This window comes from Pan paniscus, chromosome X (genome assembly GCF_029289425.2).
Source record: "Pan paniscus chromosome X, NHGRI_mPanPan1-v2.0_pri, whole genome shotgun sequence".
NCBI lineage: Eukaryota > Metazoa > Chordata > Mammalia > Primates > Hominidae > Pan > Pan paniscus.
In genome coordinates this window covers 33,636,915-33,652,463 of record NC_073272.2, presented here as the reverse complement: position 1 = coordinate 33,652,463, position 15,549 = coordinate 33,636,915, and the positions used below count along the sequence as shown (strand labels likewise).

The window sequence follows — 15,549 nt, the reverse complement described above, 5'->3', positions numbered from 1 at the left end:
CCCACGAGGTTGTGGGCAAGCTATTCACATCATTGTCACTACCGTCACTACTATCCCACCCACCCTTGCTTCATTTTCTCATCTGTAAAGTGGCAATCTGTTTGAATCAGGGTTGGGGAAGGCAAATAGTAGTCATTATACGAATGGTAACTATGCTATCATCAATAATATAGTCTACAGCTATGATGAAGCTAATCAGAAAACATTGTCTATTACCAGTAATTAGCTATATCAATAAATATCACAAGAAAAGTCCCAGCTGTCAGTGAATAAATAGAAAATAGTGCTTTGTCTTAGAGAAACACATACAAAATGAATGGTGGTGACAGTGCTTTAAGTTAACTCGTCAGTTTATATGTGTAATGCATATATAATTTCAAATGTATAATTTAGACATTGTACATGTATATTTGGCTTGGTAATTTATGGTATACATAAATGATAAATGTATAGGTTGAAAATTCAGTTACTTTTTTTCCTTTTCTTAAATCATTTTTACCTTGCTGAAGATATGCTCTTTTCTCTACTTCTTTAGAATAATATATTTTATTTTCTCTTAAAGTATTTTGAGACCATATCACCATTTACTACACCAAAATGTTTTTTTGCAAATGCGGTATTCAAGGGTGAATTTATAGTGGCTGGGGACCTATTTGGAATTCAGTAAGTAAAACTAGATTTTCCTTATTCCTGATCTGAGATCAGAGCTATTTCTACCTCTAGCAGAGACATACAGTCATTCCGGGTGCTGCATTTTCAGGGAACAATGTGTTTTCTTGGCAAGGGGCAGTAAGACCATCAATTAATAGTTCTACATGTAAAGTAGCTAAACTACTGTTATAAAGGAAGTGAAATTTGCATACATAACCATTAACACATGAGGTTAGTTATGTACAATTTTGACCAAAGTGCCTGTTTGCTGCTGGTATTTATTATAATAAGAACTGGAAAAAAAATAGTCTATCTCAAGAGCATGTGCTGAGCACCCGTAAGTTGCAAGAGACTGTACTGGGCAGTATGAGATTATAGTAATTTGGGATTTCCTACTAATGAACTGAGAGGGAACAGGTACAAACACAGTATACGAAGGAAACAGTGGCACGAAGACACTTAAACACAGCAGTGCTGGGAGGCTCCGGGGTAGGGGAGGGAGGAAGAGAGATACGGGTTAATCAGGAGCTGCTCTCTGGGGAAGATTGCCCAGGCCCTGACTGATGCCTGACATTGATTAATTGATACTCTATCCTAGTGTTTAACAAGTGTTCCATCCAAAAAGTCTTCTGTAATATTTAACTTCACTTCCTTCAGCTTCAATTTCTGCACAATTCTTTTGTCGTCTCTTCAAGAGAGCTAGGCAGCAGACAGTAACAAAATGCTTATATTCATATACCTGAAGGATTTTTTTGTCATGCTTCAGCCTTCTCCAGACTGAAGAAAAGCAAATAATAAACAAAATTAATCGTTCTTCAAAAGGCCTGTTTGACTCATTAATAAATAATAAGCTTTGATACTGTGCTTTAAGTGTTTACCCTTTGGAAAGAAAATAATTTTGACAGTGATGTAGAAATAATTATTTGATATTTATTTCAAAACAAAATTTATATCCAATACTAAACACAGAATTTTGTAAAACAATAAGTGTATAAAGTAAAATGAACATTAGGATTATTGAGATTATTGTAGCTAAAACTAGTGTTTATTCATATAAATTATGTTAATAAATTGTATTGTCATTATTGCATTTTACTTTTTTGAAAAGTAGTTAATGCCTGTGTTTCTATATGAGTATTATATAATTCAAGAAGATATTGGATGAATTTTTTTAAGTTTAATGTGTTTCACATCTCTGTTTCTTTTCTCTGCACCAAAAGCTACATTTTTGTGCCCTTATGTACCAGGCAGAAATTGATCTGCGATACATGTGGAGTCTCCAAGGGTATATTTAAATTTAGTAATTTTTTTGCTAACTGTGAAGTTAATCTGCACTATATGGGTTCTTTTCCCCAGGAAACTGAAATAGCAGTTCAAGCTAAACAACCGGATGTGGAAGAGATTTTGTCTAAAGGGCAGCATTTGTACAAGGAAAAACCAGCCACTCAGCCAGTGAAGGTAATGAAGCAACCTCTAGCAATATCCATTACCTCATAATGGGTTATGCTTCCCCTGTTGTACATTTGCCATTGACGTGGACTATTTATAATCAATGAAATAACTTGTAAGGAAATACTGGCCATACTGTAATAGCAGAGGCAAAGCTGTCTTTTTGATCAGCATATCCTATTTATATATTGTGATCTTAAGGCTATTAACGAGTCATTGCATTAAAGGACTCATTTCTGTCCTGGTGTGCTGCCATCAATACAAAAGTAGTCCCACCTTCAAGGTAGATTAAATTCTTTGGGGCTTTATTGCTTTGCTTGCCAGCCTTGATGCTTTTCATATTGTTTGGTTTAATTCAAATCGAGCTACTGCATCATAGTGTCTGTCTCCAACAGCTGTAAAGAATCACAATATGGTCCGTGACCTTTCTTTTCTTTGTTGCTCTTTCTTATAAGAGTAAAATCGGCATTGAGGCTTGAGTATTTTATTGGGTCAAGAATTTTTAGTGAAATGTCATGTAATTGCTTATTTCTTTGGCAAAAAGCTGGCCTGGGATAAACCTTTCTACTTTTTTTTCTTCTCCATATCCATGTTGAAGTCTAGGTCACATTTATTCACAGGCTATTACATAAGGAGGGAGATGGAAAGCCAGGTCAGTTTTCAAAAAATAGCTAATCAATGGCTTCCATTTGCAAATGAGAGTCCAGTGCTAAATATACGTTAGCAGTAGGTTACCTGATTCTCTGTACCTGACCAAAATTATAAAGGCTCCCATTATGATGAAGGTTCCTGAGATCCTGTAATCATGGCTGTTTATTGATCAGTCTTGGTTTCTCAGTTAATGTTGCAGGCTTGGATACAATGAACCTCGTCCTCATGTTTAAAACTGCTTGAAAACAGTTCAGGTCAATAACCTCATTATACAGAACCAGTTTGTCCTTGCAAACAACATTACCATGACTTAGATTCTGTCTCTAAGGTCGCTGCTTAGTTTCCCTTGCGCTTGGCCCAAGCTTCATTTCTAGAAGATTGTTTGTTTCCCTTACAGCTTACAAGAGACTTTTCCTTAGGTAAAGTTGAAGTTTGCACCTGAGCTTAATGTCCAAACACCAGACACTGAAAATCACAGGTTTCTCTGTAGATATCAACATACATTTATTCAGAAATATATTGCAACCACTCCAAAAATCTAGAAAAGTAGTTTGTATCCAGTTCAAGCCCAGTATAATCATTTTTCATAAGCTAACAATGTGCTCAGTATTTAGTTGGAAGAGCTAGGCAAAGTCCTGAAAGCAGCAAATTTCAGAGTTTCCGTTGATGTTCTGAAGAAAGCCAGCCCTCAGAGCAGTTAATATGGTGACTTTCATTGTAGCAAGCCATGCAGTGTACAAATGGACAATTGCATACGTTTCTATCTACTCTTTGTTGATCCTCAAAGACTTTATGCCTTATGGTGTATGACTATGAATTCAGGTTTGTCACTAATTGTTAGAGATCACAAAGGTACATGTAATTTGGCTTTTACTTTTGTGCCTTTGTAAAAGAGAGAGAGAGATCTTAATTAAAAGCCACTGAGAAAATTTTTGCTTTCATTATGTATAAAACAATCCAAATGCTTGATGCTAACTTATCGCACCTCCACCCACACACTCAACTACTGGGCCACTTGGAGATCAGAACTGGGATCTGCCATGCCTGAGCATATCTGCTTCCTGCTGATGCATTAGTGATGTAAAAGGAGAATTACTTTTCTGAAATAAAAAGAAAGAACCAGGAGCTGTTGCTTTCCTTCTCTTTCACAACCCTTAAAACCATTTTTGTAGCAGACAGCACTGTTCTTTTCCTTACTTTTTTTTTTTTTCTCCTTCCCTGTTTCCCTATTTTCTCTCAATTTGACACATTGGGAGAAGCTGAACTTAAGGGAAAATTTATTCCTGTTTTCCCATTTCTCCCTTGGATTTGGAGAAAAATCAACATATCAAGTTGGCTGGGCATGGTGGCTCATGCCTATAATCCCAGCACTTTGCGAGGCCGAGGCAGGCGGATCACCTGAGGTCAGGAGTTCGAGACCTGCCTGGCCAACATGGTGAAACCCTGTCTCTACTAAAAATATGAAAATGAGCCAGCTGTGGTGGCAGGCGCCTGTAATCCCAGCTACTTGGGAGGCTGAGGCAGGAGAATCACTTGAACCCGAGAGGCAGAAGTTGCAGTGAGCCGAGATCGCGCCGTTGCACTCCAGCCTGGGCGACACGAGCGAAACTCCGTCTCAAAATATAAATATATCAAGTTGATAGGGGCAAAAATGCAAGAATGATTTGAGAATTATGGGGTTTAAAAAAATAGTTGACTCACGCACAACTTTTGCTGTGGACCATGACCTTGGAAACATCTGAAGATTAGCTGGGGTTTGCGGTAGCCTGGAACACCTAGAGGCTCAAAAAATGACCTCACGGTTTTGAACATGACACCCAGCAATACAAGGCAGAAAGCTGTGAGGGCTGTTTAAATCTCTGCATGGATCAAAAATTTATTTTTGAAGGTTAGAGATGATTTTTCTGAAGGACACTCCATTGCTCTGATAGAACGTGAACAAAGCCTTTTTCAACTTTGAGTCCAGATATCAAAATTTAAAATTTGTCCTATTTATAATGCCTCTTCTTCACTCTGGGTCTTGTTACCTCTTAATGGAGGAGGAAATGAGTCTGAGTAGCCTGCAGCACATTTTCATGAGAGAATTGTGTTTCTGTTTTTGTTTTTTGGGGGAGGTGCATTTGGAAACTGTAATAATTATGAAGAAAATGATATTCTTTAAAAAGAAAATGAAAATCTCTCATGATGTATATGCAAGATCTAGTATTTAAATGGATAATTAGTGTGTCCACCGCTTACAGACATTCTAATTAAAGACACATCAGGGAACAATTCTGTTTCTTAGGAAATTGACTTGTCTATTGGCACCTCCGCATTCTGCATCAGACAGCCTGTCTGTCCAGCTCCTACGCTCACCTCCCAAGCTGAGTTCTGATTGGAAGTTGGGTTCATCCCTGCTCAGTTTCTTTCCTCTTTCTTCTTTCCTTCACTTCGTCAACTTCTTTAAGATTTCTTTTATTTTCAAAGATGGTATATTTCTGGTTTCTTTTTTAAAATCTCTGACTAACCAACTTCTTTATTTTCTTTGAGGACTTCCTGTAAAAGGTCAAATACATATTATGAAATAATAATACTAATGACATATAGGTAGTACTAATCTCTGCTGCAAAATAACTGGAAAAATCTTAGGATCGTATGATCAAATACCTCTCCATCTTTGTTTAGCACTTCAACTCTCTTTCTCTCTCTCTGTCTCTCTCTGTCTCTCTCTCTCTCTTTCCCTCTCTTTCCCTCCCTCCCTCTCCACTCTCTCCACTCTCTCCCTTTCTACCTCTCTCCCTCTCTCTCTCTCTCTCCCCCTTCCTCCCCCATCTACACACATACTTTTATTTATTTGTACGTTATTTCTTCATCTTAACTTCAGAAATTACTGAAGACTGACTATATGAGTTATATAAATTGTTTAAAATTTTGCTAAAGTTGTAGTTTTGGTATAATATATTACATTAATGCCATAGATGAAATAGTCTTTAATGTGTTCCATTTTTCCACACAGTAATAACTAGGTCCTCAATAGCACCCCATTTAGCAGTTTAAAAGCAGCAAAAACAACTGCTATCAGTAACAACAATATAAACTACAAAAGAAGCCAGTTGTTATCTGATTTTTATTATAAAATTGTATTTTTAACTGTCTTGAGCTTAAGCATTTAGGTGCCATTTTCTTGTATTCCTACTCATTTTTAACTTAAGTTGGAAAACTACACTTTCAGTTAACTTTTAAACATGTGTTTATGTACTTTCAATGCTTACATCACCTGCCATGTATTAGAACTGAGAGCATTAATGGAATTTTAAATGTCTTGGTTACTTTCTAAAGTGATAAAATGAAGCCAGCTGGTTTGCTTTGCTAACTTTTTATATTATCAAAAAATGTTACTTACATAAACCTAGTAATATGTTTTACTTACTGCTCTTGAATTATTTTTCAATGTAACAGAAAAAGGTGTGAGGAACTTTCTGTATTTGGCCAAAGGGTTCCATCCCAAACTTTAACACAAAATAATTGCTGTAGACAAATGGTCAAGAGGGCAATTATAATCTTCCAGGCATCATTTCCTCAGATATGAACTGCAAAATGACAGCATCATTAGTCATTTTCAATTACAGTCAATCACAACCAGGGATGTTTCATTTTCCCAGCTGTTTTGTTGTTAATTAACTAGATTAAGCTGTTTTTTTTTTCTCCCAATGAGTTTGTTCTACTGCCAACATCAACATCTTAACATTTTTAAAAACTTCCTTAGGGTTTATTTTTTCCCTAACAATCTTTAATATATTACTCACAACAGATGTGCATCTCAAGATTTATCCACGGTATAGCAGGTCAAATGGTATTTCATTGGTCAAAATGTTGCCGAAATAAATATAATTACAATTAAAACAATACTTGGATTTCATAAATCATCTGCCATGCATACAATCTCATTTACCTGGTGTAACTTCACTTGTAGCAACAGAAATCAATAGAGAGGTAACAGACAAAAATTGTCCCCTCAAATGAACAAGTCTATTTTGACTGACTCATTTATTGAGCACAATTTCCATGCCAATAACACCAGAATAAGTTGGGAGAGGACTTCTAGAAAGAAGATAACAATGTTAGAGGCATTTAATAATTTATAAGTAAATGCATAGCAACATTTTATTTTTTTAAATTACAAGTTTGCGGCTGGGCGCGGTGGCTCGCGCCTGTAATACCAGCACTTTTGGAGGCCAAGGTGGGCGGATCACAAAGTCAGGAGATCGAGACCATCCTGGCTAACATGGTGAAACCCCATCTCTACTAAAAATACAAAAACAAAATTAGCCGGGCTTGGTGGCAGGCATCTGTAGTCCCAGCTACTCGGGAGGCTGAGGAGGGAGAATGGCATGAACCCGGGAGGCAGAGCTTGCGGTGAGCTGAGATCACGCCACTGCACTCCAGCCTGGGTGACAGAGTGAGACTCCATCTCATAAATAAATAAATAAATAAATACAAGTTTGCTTTACAACTGAAAAAAAAGTCTTGGAGTATAAGAGGTTGAATAAATGCTAATCCCAATGCATAAACTTGAGGAGAGCTTCACTTTCCCAATGAGAAGAGAAAAAATTTATAATAGATTTTTGGGCAACTTGTAAACATAAACATTTAGAAATATGGATGAGATTGTCAAATGTCTAATTATATTCAATTTCTTAATTGAGTAGCATTTCCATATTTGCAGTCTTACATTTTATAAAATAACACACTCATTTAGAAATACCTGGCACATTTATATTTTATGAAACAATTTCATTCAAACCCTTCGTATGTATATTCTAGAATTGTAGAGCTCATCACCTTGCTGAGTTATTTGTAATATGGCATTGTTTGAATCCCCACATAATACTCTGAAAGCCCTCTGGCCAAGATTACTAGCAACATATCTGTAATCAAAAAATTAAGAATATTTACCTTATTGCAGCAAGAGCATAAAACACTTCAGACAGAGTGTGGGCATCTCAGTAAGAGGGCATTGGAAAAAGCTTCTTACAGAGTTCAGCTGGCTGCATGATTCTAAGGAGGAATTCAGAAAGTAGAAGCCATTTCTGGATTAGATGCTTTCAAGAAACAGAGTCAATGTAGTGATTAGGTATCTTAGTGTTTATCTAGAAGATGAGATTAAAGTAGGGCTAGACACGTCGTTGGTAAAGGAGCAGCAATGCCTCATATTAGTCATTTCTGTGATAGCAGAAAGGTCTTGTCTCTGTCTTGTTTCAAACATGGCCATGGGGTGGCCTTGTGTCTGCCTAGTTTATTTCTATGAGTGTTTTTTAACATCCAGCTGGGACCATCATGGCCTAGCTAGCTGCCAGCTGCCAGCTATCAGCAGAGCTATTTTTCACGTTCTCATATCGCTGAAATTTTTATCCCAAACTTCAATACCCATTCACAAAATATTAGGAAAACTGTTTTTTTCATTTTTCTTAGATATGATTTTGGTTGTTTGTTTGTTTTTGAGACGGAGTTTCGCTCTTGTTGCCCAGGCTGGAGTGCGGTGGCGCGATCTCAGCTCACCACAACCTACACCTCCCGGGTTCAAGCGATTCTCCTGCCTCAGCCTTCCAAGTAGCTGGGATTACAGGCGCCCGCCACCATGCCCAGCTAATTTTGTATTTTTAGTAGAGATGGGGTTTCTCCACGTTGGTCAAGCTGGTCTCGAACTCCCGACCTCAGGTGATCAGGCTGCCTCGGCCTCCCAAAGTCCTGGGATTACAGGCGTGAGCCACCGCACCCAGCCAGATGTGATATTTTAAAAATTCCCAATAGACTAACATATTCTTTCTGCTTTTTAAGTTGTTTGGCTTTTTAACAAATTCTCTGAAAGACTTGTTTACAATGATCTCTGCCACGAGTGATTGTGAAGCTATACATTAGGAATGATTGCTAAAGATTTATCAACTTTCTTTGCCTCCCTTTTTAATTAAGCAAATTCTGTCAGAATACTTATGTAAGCATCACATCTCTTGAGGTTATTTCAGGCTAATATACAACATTGTGGTTCAGAATAAAATAATTGAGACATAAGAGATAGTATAAAGTCTTGAATATGAGCCAGCTTTCTTTTCTGAGAGAATATTTGAGTGAAAAGTCTCATATACTCAGTAGCTCATGCTGAAATTAGGGAAGCATTTTAGAGATTTGAATTTCACCTCTTGTCCTCAGTTGTATTAGTTACACTTAAAAAGAGAGACAAAGAGACATAGATGTTTCAGTTACAATATTCGAATGTATGCCTGTATATATACAGCCATAGGTAGAGTCCTTTATTTATTCAGTAGATATTAATTGCATGCCAACCATTGACAGAAGATATATTTTTAAATTTTGAAAATCTCAAACTCAAATAGAGTTTAAAACTATATTCTAGTTTACTTTTTTAAACAAATGATATTTTTATGATTGTATTAAACAAATACATTATTTTTCCTTACTTATTCTACATCAAATAATATCTATTTCTAGAAGGCTTTTTTCCTTGTCTTAATGATAGAAAACATAAAAATCATTTAATATTTTTTAAATATCCAAAAAATATGAGGCAAGAAAGCGGCCACAATTGTAGCTACCTTAGGAAACTTAATTAAAACACATTTTTTTATTTTTAATTTTATATGTGTATAATTGTACATATTTATTTGTGGGGTACAAGTTATATTTTGCTTATTTTTTATAATTTCAGTAGTTTTGGGGGTATAGGTGGTTTTTGGTTACATGGATGAGTTCTATAGTGGCGAATTCTGAAATTTTTTATGTATCCATTTCCTGAGTACTATATACTGTACCCAATACATAGTCTTTTATCCCTTATCTCACTCCCAAGCTCCCCACTTAGAGTCCCCAAAGTCCATTGTGTCACTCTGTATGTCTTTGTATCCTCATAGCTTAGCTCCCACTTATGAGTGAGAACATATGGTATTTAGTTTTCCATTCCTGAGTTACTTTACTTGGAATAGTGGCCGCCAGCTCCATTCAACTTGCTGCAAAAGAGATTCCTTTTTATGGCTGAGTAATATTCCATGGTATATAGATACCACATTTTCTTTATCCATTCATTGGTCGATGGACACTTGGGTTGGTTCCATATCTTGCAATTGCAAATTGTGCTGCTATTTTTGTGCTGCTGCTTTCTTTTTTGTTATTTCCTTTTCTGGTTTTGGTATTAGGGTGATACTGACTTCATAGAATGATTTAGGGAGGATTCCCTCTTTATCTTTTGAAATAGTTTCATTATAATTGGTACCAATTCTTCTTTGAATGTCTGGTAGAATTCAGCTGTGAATCCATCTGGTCCTGGACTTTTTTTTTGGCAATTTTTAAATTACTGATATTCAACCTTGCTGCTCGTTACTGGTATGTTCAGGGTTTCTTTCTTTCTTTCTTTTTTTTTTTTTTTGAGATGGAGTTTTGCTCTTTCACCTAGGCTTTAGTGCTGTGGCACGATCTTGGCTCACTGCAACCTCCACCTTCCAGTTTCAAGTAATTCTCCTGCCTCAGCCTCCCAAGTAGCTGAGATTACAGGTGCCCACCACCACGCCCAGCTAATTTTTGTATTTTTAGTGGAGTCGGAGTTTCACTATGTTGGCCAGGCAGGTCTCGAACTCCTGACCTAGTGATCCACCTGCCTCAGCCTCCCAAAGTGCTAAAATTACAGACGTGAGCCACCGCGCCCAGCCGAAGCGTTCAGGGTTTCTATTTCTTCTTGATTTAAACTAGGAGGGTTGTATGTTTCCAGGAATGTATCCATTTCCTCTAGATTTTCTAGTTTGTGTGCATAAAGGTGTTCATAGTAGTAGTGAATGATCTTTTGTATTTTTGTGATGTAGGTTGTAGTGTTTCCAGTTTCACTTCCACTTGAGCTTATTTGAATCTTCTCTCTTCTTTCCTTGGTTAATCTTGCTAATGGTCTATCAATTTTGTTTATCTTTTCAAAGAACTAGCTTTTTGTTTCATTTATATTTTGTATTTTTTTGTTTCAACTTCATTTAGTTCTGCTTTGATCTTTGTTATTTCTTTTCTTCTGCTGGATTTGAGTTTAGTTTGTTCTTGTTTCTCTAGTTCCTTGAAATGTGACATTAGGTTGTCAATTTGTGCTCTTTCAGAATTTTTGATGTAGTATTTAACACTATGAACTTTCCTCTTAGCACTGTTTTTGCTGTATCTCAGAGGTTTTGATAAATTGTGTCACTATTATTCCTTTCAAAAAATATTTTAATTTCCATCTCAATTTCATTGTTAACCCCAAAATCATTCAAGAGCAGATTTCTTAATTTCCATGTGTTTGTATAGTTTTGAGGGTTCCTTTTGGAGTTGATTTTTAGTTTTATTCCACTGTGGTCTGAGAAGATAGTTGATGTGATTTTGATTTTCCTAAATTTATTAAGACTTTGTGGTCTCTTGTATGACCTGTCTTGGAGAATGGTCCATCTGCTGATAAGAATGTATATTCTATAATTGTTAGGAAGAATGTTCTGTAAATATCTGTTAAGTCCATTTGTTCTAGGGTGTAATTTAAGTCCATTGTTTCTTTGTTAAGTTTTTGTTTCAGTGACCTCTCTAGTGCTGTAAATGGAGTATTGAAGTCCCCCCTATTATTGCATTGCTGTCTATCTCATTTCTTAGGTCTAGTACTATTGTTTTATAAAGCTAGGAGCGCCAGTGTTAGGTGCATATAAATTGAGTACTGTAGTAAATATCTTCTTGTTGGACTAATCCTTTTATCATTATACAATGTCTTTCTTTATCTTTTATTTACTGTTATTGCTTTAAAGCCCATTTTGTCTGATATAAGAATAGCTACTCCTGCTTGCTTTTGGTTCCCATTTGCATGGAGTATCTTTTTCCGTCCTTTTACCACAAGTGATATTTTGATACAAGCATATAATATATAATGATCAAATCAGAGTGATTGCAGTATCTATCACCTTAAATATTTATCCATTTTAAATTTTAAAAGGAAAGCTATATTCAGAAATCACTTTTTCTTGTAACTAATTCCTGTTCTTCATAAAGCAGAAATTTCATAGTTTGATATAGTTGTCTTAACATTTAATGAATATTTTCAAGCAAAGTATATACAATGGAGAATAATGCTCAGCTGCAAAAGTCACCTATAATAAATCTAATTTTTCCATTTACAAACAAAAGTATTCCCAAAGTTTATCCATTTTGGTAGAACACGAATTCACTCTGTTGAGTTTGGAGCTCTTGTGCGGAAAACCTTGGACCTGCAATTTAGTTAGCATATTGAAAGTTTTAAAATTATGGAGATGTCGTCAAGAATAGGACTTGATAACTATTATCCCACTGATATGCTATTTAAATAAGTTGGGATTTAAGTACTTATTTGATTTCCTTAAATTTGCTTATAGATGATTAACATGTATTGCAAATTGTTACCTTTTACAGATTTTTATTGAGCACTGCTTAAATTTTATTATATGATGAACACCTGACTAGTTGCTACAGCCAAACATTTTTTGTTACGCAAATGAATTTTACAGCTTAATTGGAATGATGAGAGAATTGAAAATATGGGCAAATGCCAGAGAAGTGAAAAGCAAAATGAAGCAAAACAAAAAAGAACTTGTATAATATATAAATAATCCATTTCAACTCTACAGTACGCCAAACTCTTGAAAAAGTAGCAAGATTGTTTTTGTGAACAGCCAAATCAAAAACTGTAGTCATTTCATAAGTATTTGCTAATAATTATAAAAGATTGGAAATTATACAGTTCTGAGCTTATTGAACCTTTGACCCATTGCAGTGTCCTCAGACATTTGTGATACATTGGTAGTGCCATTTAATTTTAAAAATCCACCTCTACATTAGAGATTATAGTAACCCCTCATTGACCTATCTGGAAATAAGAGTGGGAAAGATAATATTTGAGTAAATGGACAGACTATTTACAGTTTATGTATTAATAAAAGAGAAATTGCATGTACAAACATGTTATTTTCTAGGTAACTAAAACCTAGTCCTTTAATAAAGCACTGAAAAAATTTTTATTGTAACTATTTTAATGAAAACTTTTCTTGAATATCTTCTGTTTTGCTTCATTAAGCAGTGCATAATATCTAACCAACAAATTTATAGTGCTTTATAGTTCACAGCGTTTTTACCATATAAAATATCTCGTTTAGTATCTCCAACAAAGCTATGAGTTAGGTGGTATTATTATATCCATGTTTCAAGGATGATAAATCTTGGTGACCCATCTCATTTTCCAAGGATCACACAACCAGTAGTATTGAATTAGGAATGAAACCTAAGACTTCTGATTCTAAATCACAATGTAAATTAACTTTTCTTAATTTTCAGGGGTGTCGTTATCACATCAATTTTTGCTCTGTTTAGTGATACAGTGTTATATGAGGAACATGAAATTCAAAGCACCCTTTCTTCAGTTGAGGCCCAGTTGAAGTGGTTAATTTGCTTTTAGAAGCTAGACTGTAAGATAAATACATACCTTTAAATATTAAAGCTAACTCAAATCACTGAGATACTTACACCATGAGAAGAGAGTGGAACCTAAGTCAACTGGTAGAAACAGCAAACTTTGATCTCTCTTTATCCACTCATTCTGAGGGGCAATATGCTTACTGAGTGGAAAGATGGGCATACCCCCAGCAGTATTTAAATCAATCCCTAATCTATCACTATCTCTCCTTTTCTCTCTCTCTCAGCACATATAGGTGATTTCCTATAAATTAAATGGTGTAGGATGAGATTTCATCACATGTTGAAAGGTCATTTCATTGATAAATGACTAAGATTACCACATTTCTCAGTTTTAAGTTTTTCATGTTCATTGTCTCCTATTGCTACTTTCTGTTATCAGAATGATTACTTCTCGTTGCTTTTAGTATTCTGTCTTTGTAGGGTTACAGAAACTTCACAGGGAAACCAGAAGATCAAATATATTACTCACTAGTCTCTTACAATATTTAATTTTTAGTGTTTAGGTTCTGATGTCAGGACAGAAAAATATCTTCCGTGAGTGATGACTTCCAAGGGTGGTTTTCCTGACTACTCAGAGGCATTATTTTTTGTTTGCTTTTGGGTTCAAGACTGATTTTTAATAAATAAAAAAGTTACATTTATTGATATGCTGGTAAATATTTACATCATGCATTCTGGATAAAAACATTGAAAGCCTTGATTTGACTTGATGTCAGACACAATAGACATAATCTCAAGAGCACTGATGATAGTTAAATTAGGAAGTGATGAATTCTTACTATATATTATCTTTTGTTCTTAGCACAGTTTATTTTATATTTATAAAATTTAATTTATATTAATGGTTATGTTTAATAACCAATTAGCAAAATTGCTGAAATGTGACAATAATATCTCTAGTCCTGTTTCTTTCCTGCTTTATCCTTTTAAAATATATTATTTATAAGTATATTTTAAATTTATAAAAGCTACATTGTGCTATAAATCTTGTTTCTTAGCTTTTCTAACATTCATAATTGTGTTTTAAAGATCCATCCATGGCCGGGCGCAGTGGCTTATGCCTGCAATCCCAGCACATTGGGAGGCCAAGATGGGCAGATCACCTGAAGTCAGGAGTTCAAGGCAGCCTGGCCAACATGGTGAAATACAAAATACAAAAATTATCCGGGTGTGGTGGTGCGAGCCTGTAATCCCAGCTACCGGGAGGCTGAGGCAGGAGAATCACTTGAACCCAGGAGGCAAAGGTTGCAGTGAGCCAAGATCTCACCACTGCATTCCAGCCAGGGCAACAACAGTGAAACTCAATCTAAAAAAAAAAAGAAAAAAATCCATCCACATTGCTCTACATATACCCTTATCCATTTCTTTCACATACACACCCATGTTGGCCTCAATTCCCCACAATGCAGCAACAAACTTTCTTGTACTTCCTTATGACCTCAAGAATGTGAGAGAAACTTCTCCGGTATACACTGGTGAGGGAATATGATCAGCAGGGTTTTTTGTTTGTTTTTCTGTGTTTTGCTTTTTAACTTATTCCCACCTTTCTGTTGGCAGTCAGCAGCCACATCTGAAGTTATAGCTCTCTGATTTAGACAAGGCTTATTCTTCCCTTTGTTACGACCTAGTCCCTATAGGGACCTGAATTTGTGACCCTAGTCTATGAGATTACTTTTTAAATACAGTTTGGTTCAGGATTTATAAAAGCCTAATAAGGCTGGGTGTGGTGGCTCACACCTGTAATTCCAGCGCTTTGGGAGGCTGGGATGGGCAGATCACTTGAGTCCAGGAGTTTGAGACCAGCCTGGGCAACATGGCAAAACCCCATCTCTACATAAAAATGTATGTACTCAGTAGTACTACTCAGTAGTAGTACTGAGTAGCTACTCAGGAGGCTGAGGTGGGAGGATTGCCTAGGAAATCGAGGCTGCAGTGAGCCGAGATCTTGCCACTGCTCTCCCGCCTGGGTGACAGAGTGAGACCCTGTCTCAAAAGAAAAAATAAGCCTAATAAAATGATTGCATACCTGGAAAACCTACATAGGCTCCTTCAAGTCCCATATATATATATAAAGTCATCCATGGTATGTAGTTCACATTGAAGTCAAGTTGGGGGAAAAGAAACTTATTTATATCTTTCTCTTTTCCTTTATTCAAGTAGCAATTTTCATTTAATTTTATTCAATTCAGAAATATTTACTGAACTCCTCTTATTAGGAAGCACTAGACTGGATATAAAGAAAACATCGTACAAGGCATAGAGGACTCAGTCCTGCCTTGCAAAGGGCACATAGTCTGACTGGAAAGACAC

The 15,549-nt window shown here is 35.9% G+C and overlaps 1 protein-coding gene across 1 annotated transcript in view; it reads left to right on the top strand.

Moving 5' to 3' along the window:
* The window catches only part of DMD (dystrophin), a 2,218,635-nt gene that overhangs the window by 1,496,098 nt on the left and 706,988 nt on the right, over positions 1-15,549 (top strand). Inside the window, exon 49 of the mRNA XM_063601607.1 lies at positions 2,008-2,109. Within this exon, the coding sequence (XP_063457677.1) occupies positions 2,008-2,109 (102 nt within the window). The remainder of the gene's footprint in view (positions 1-2,007; positions 2,110-15,549) is intronic.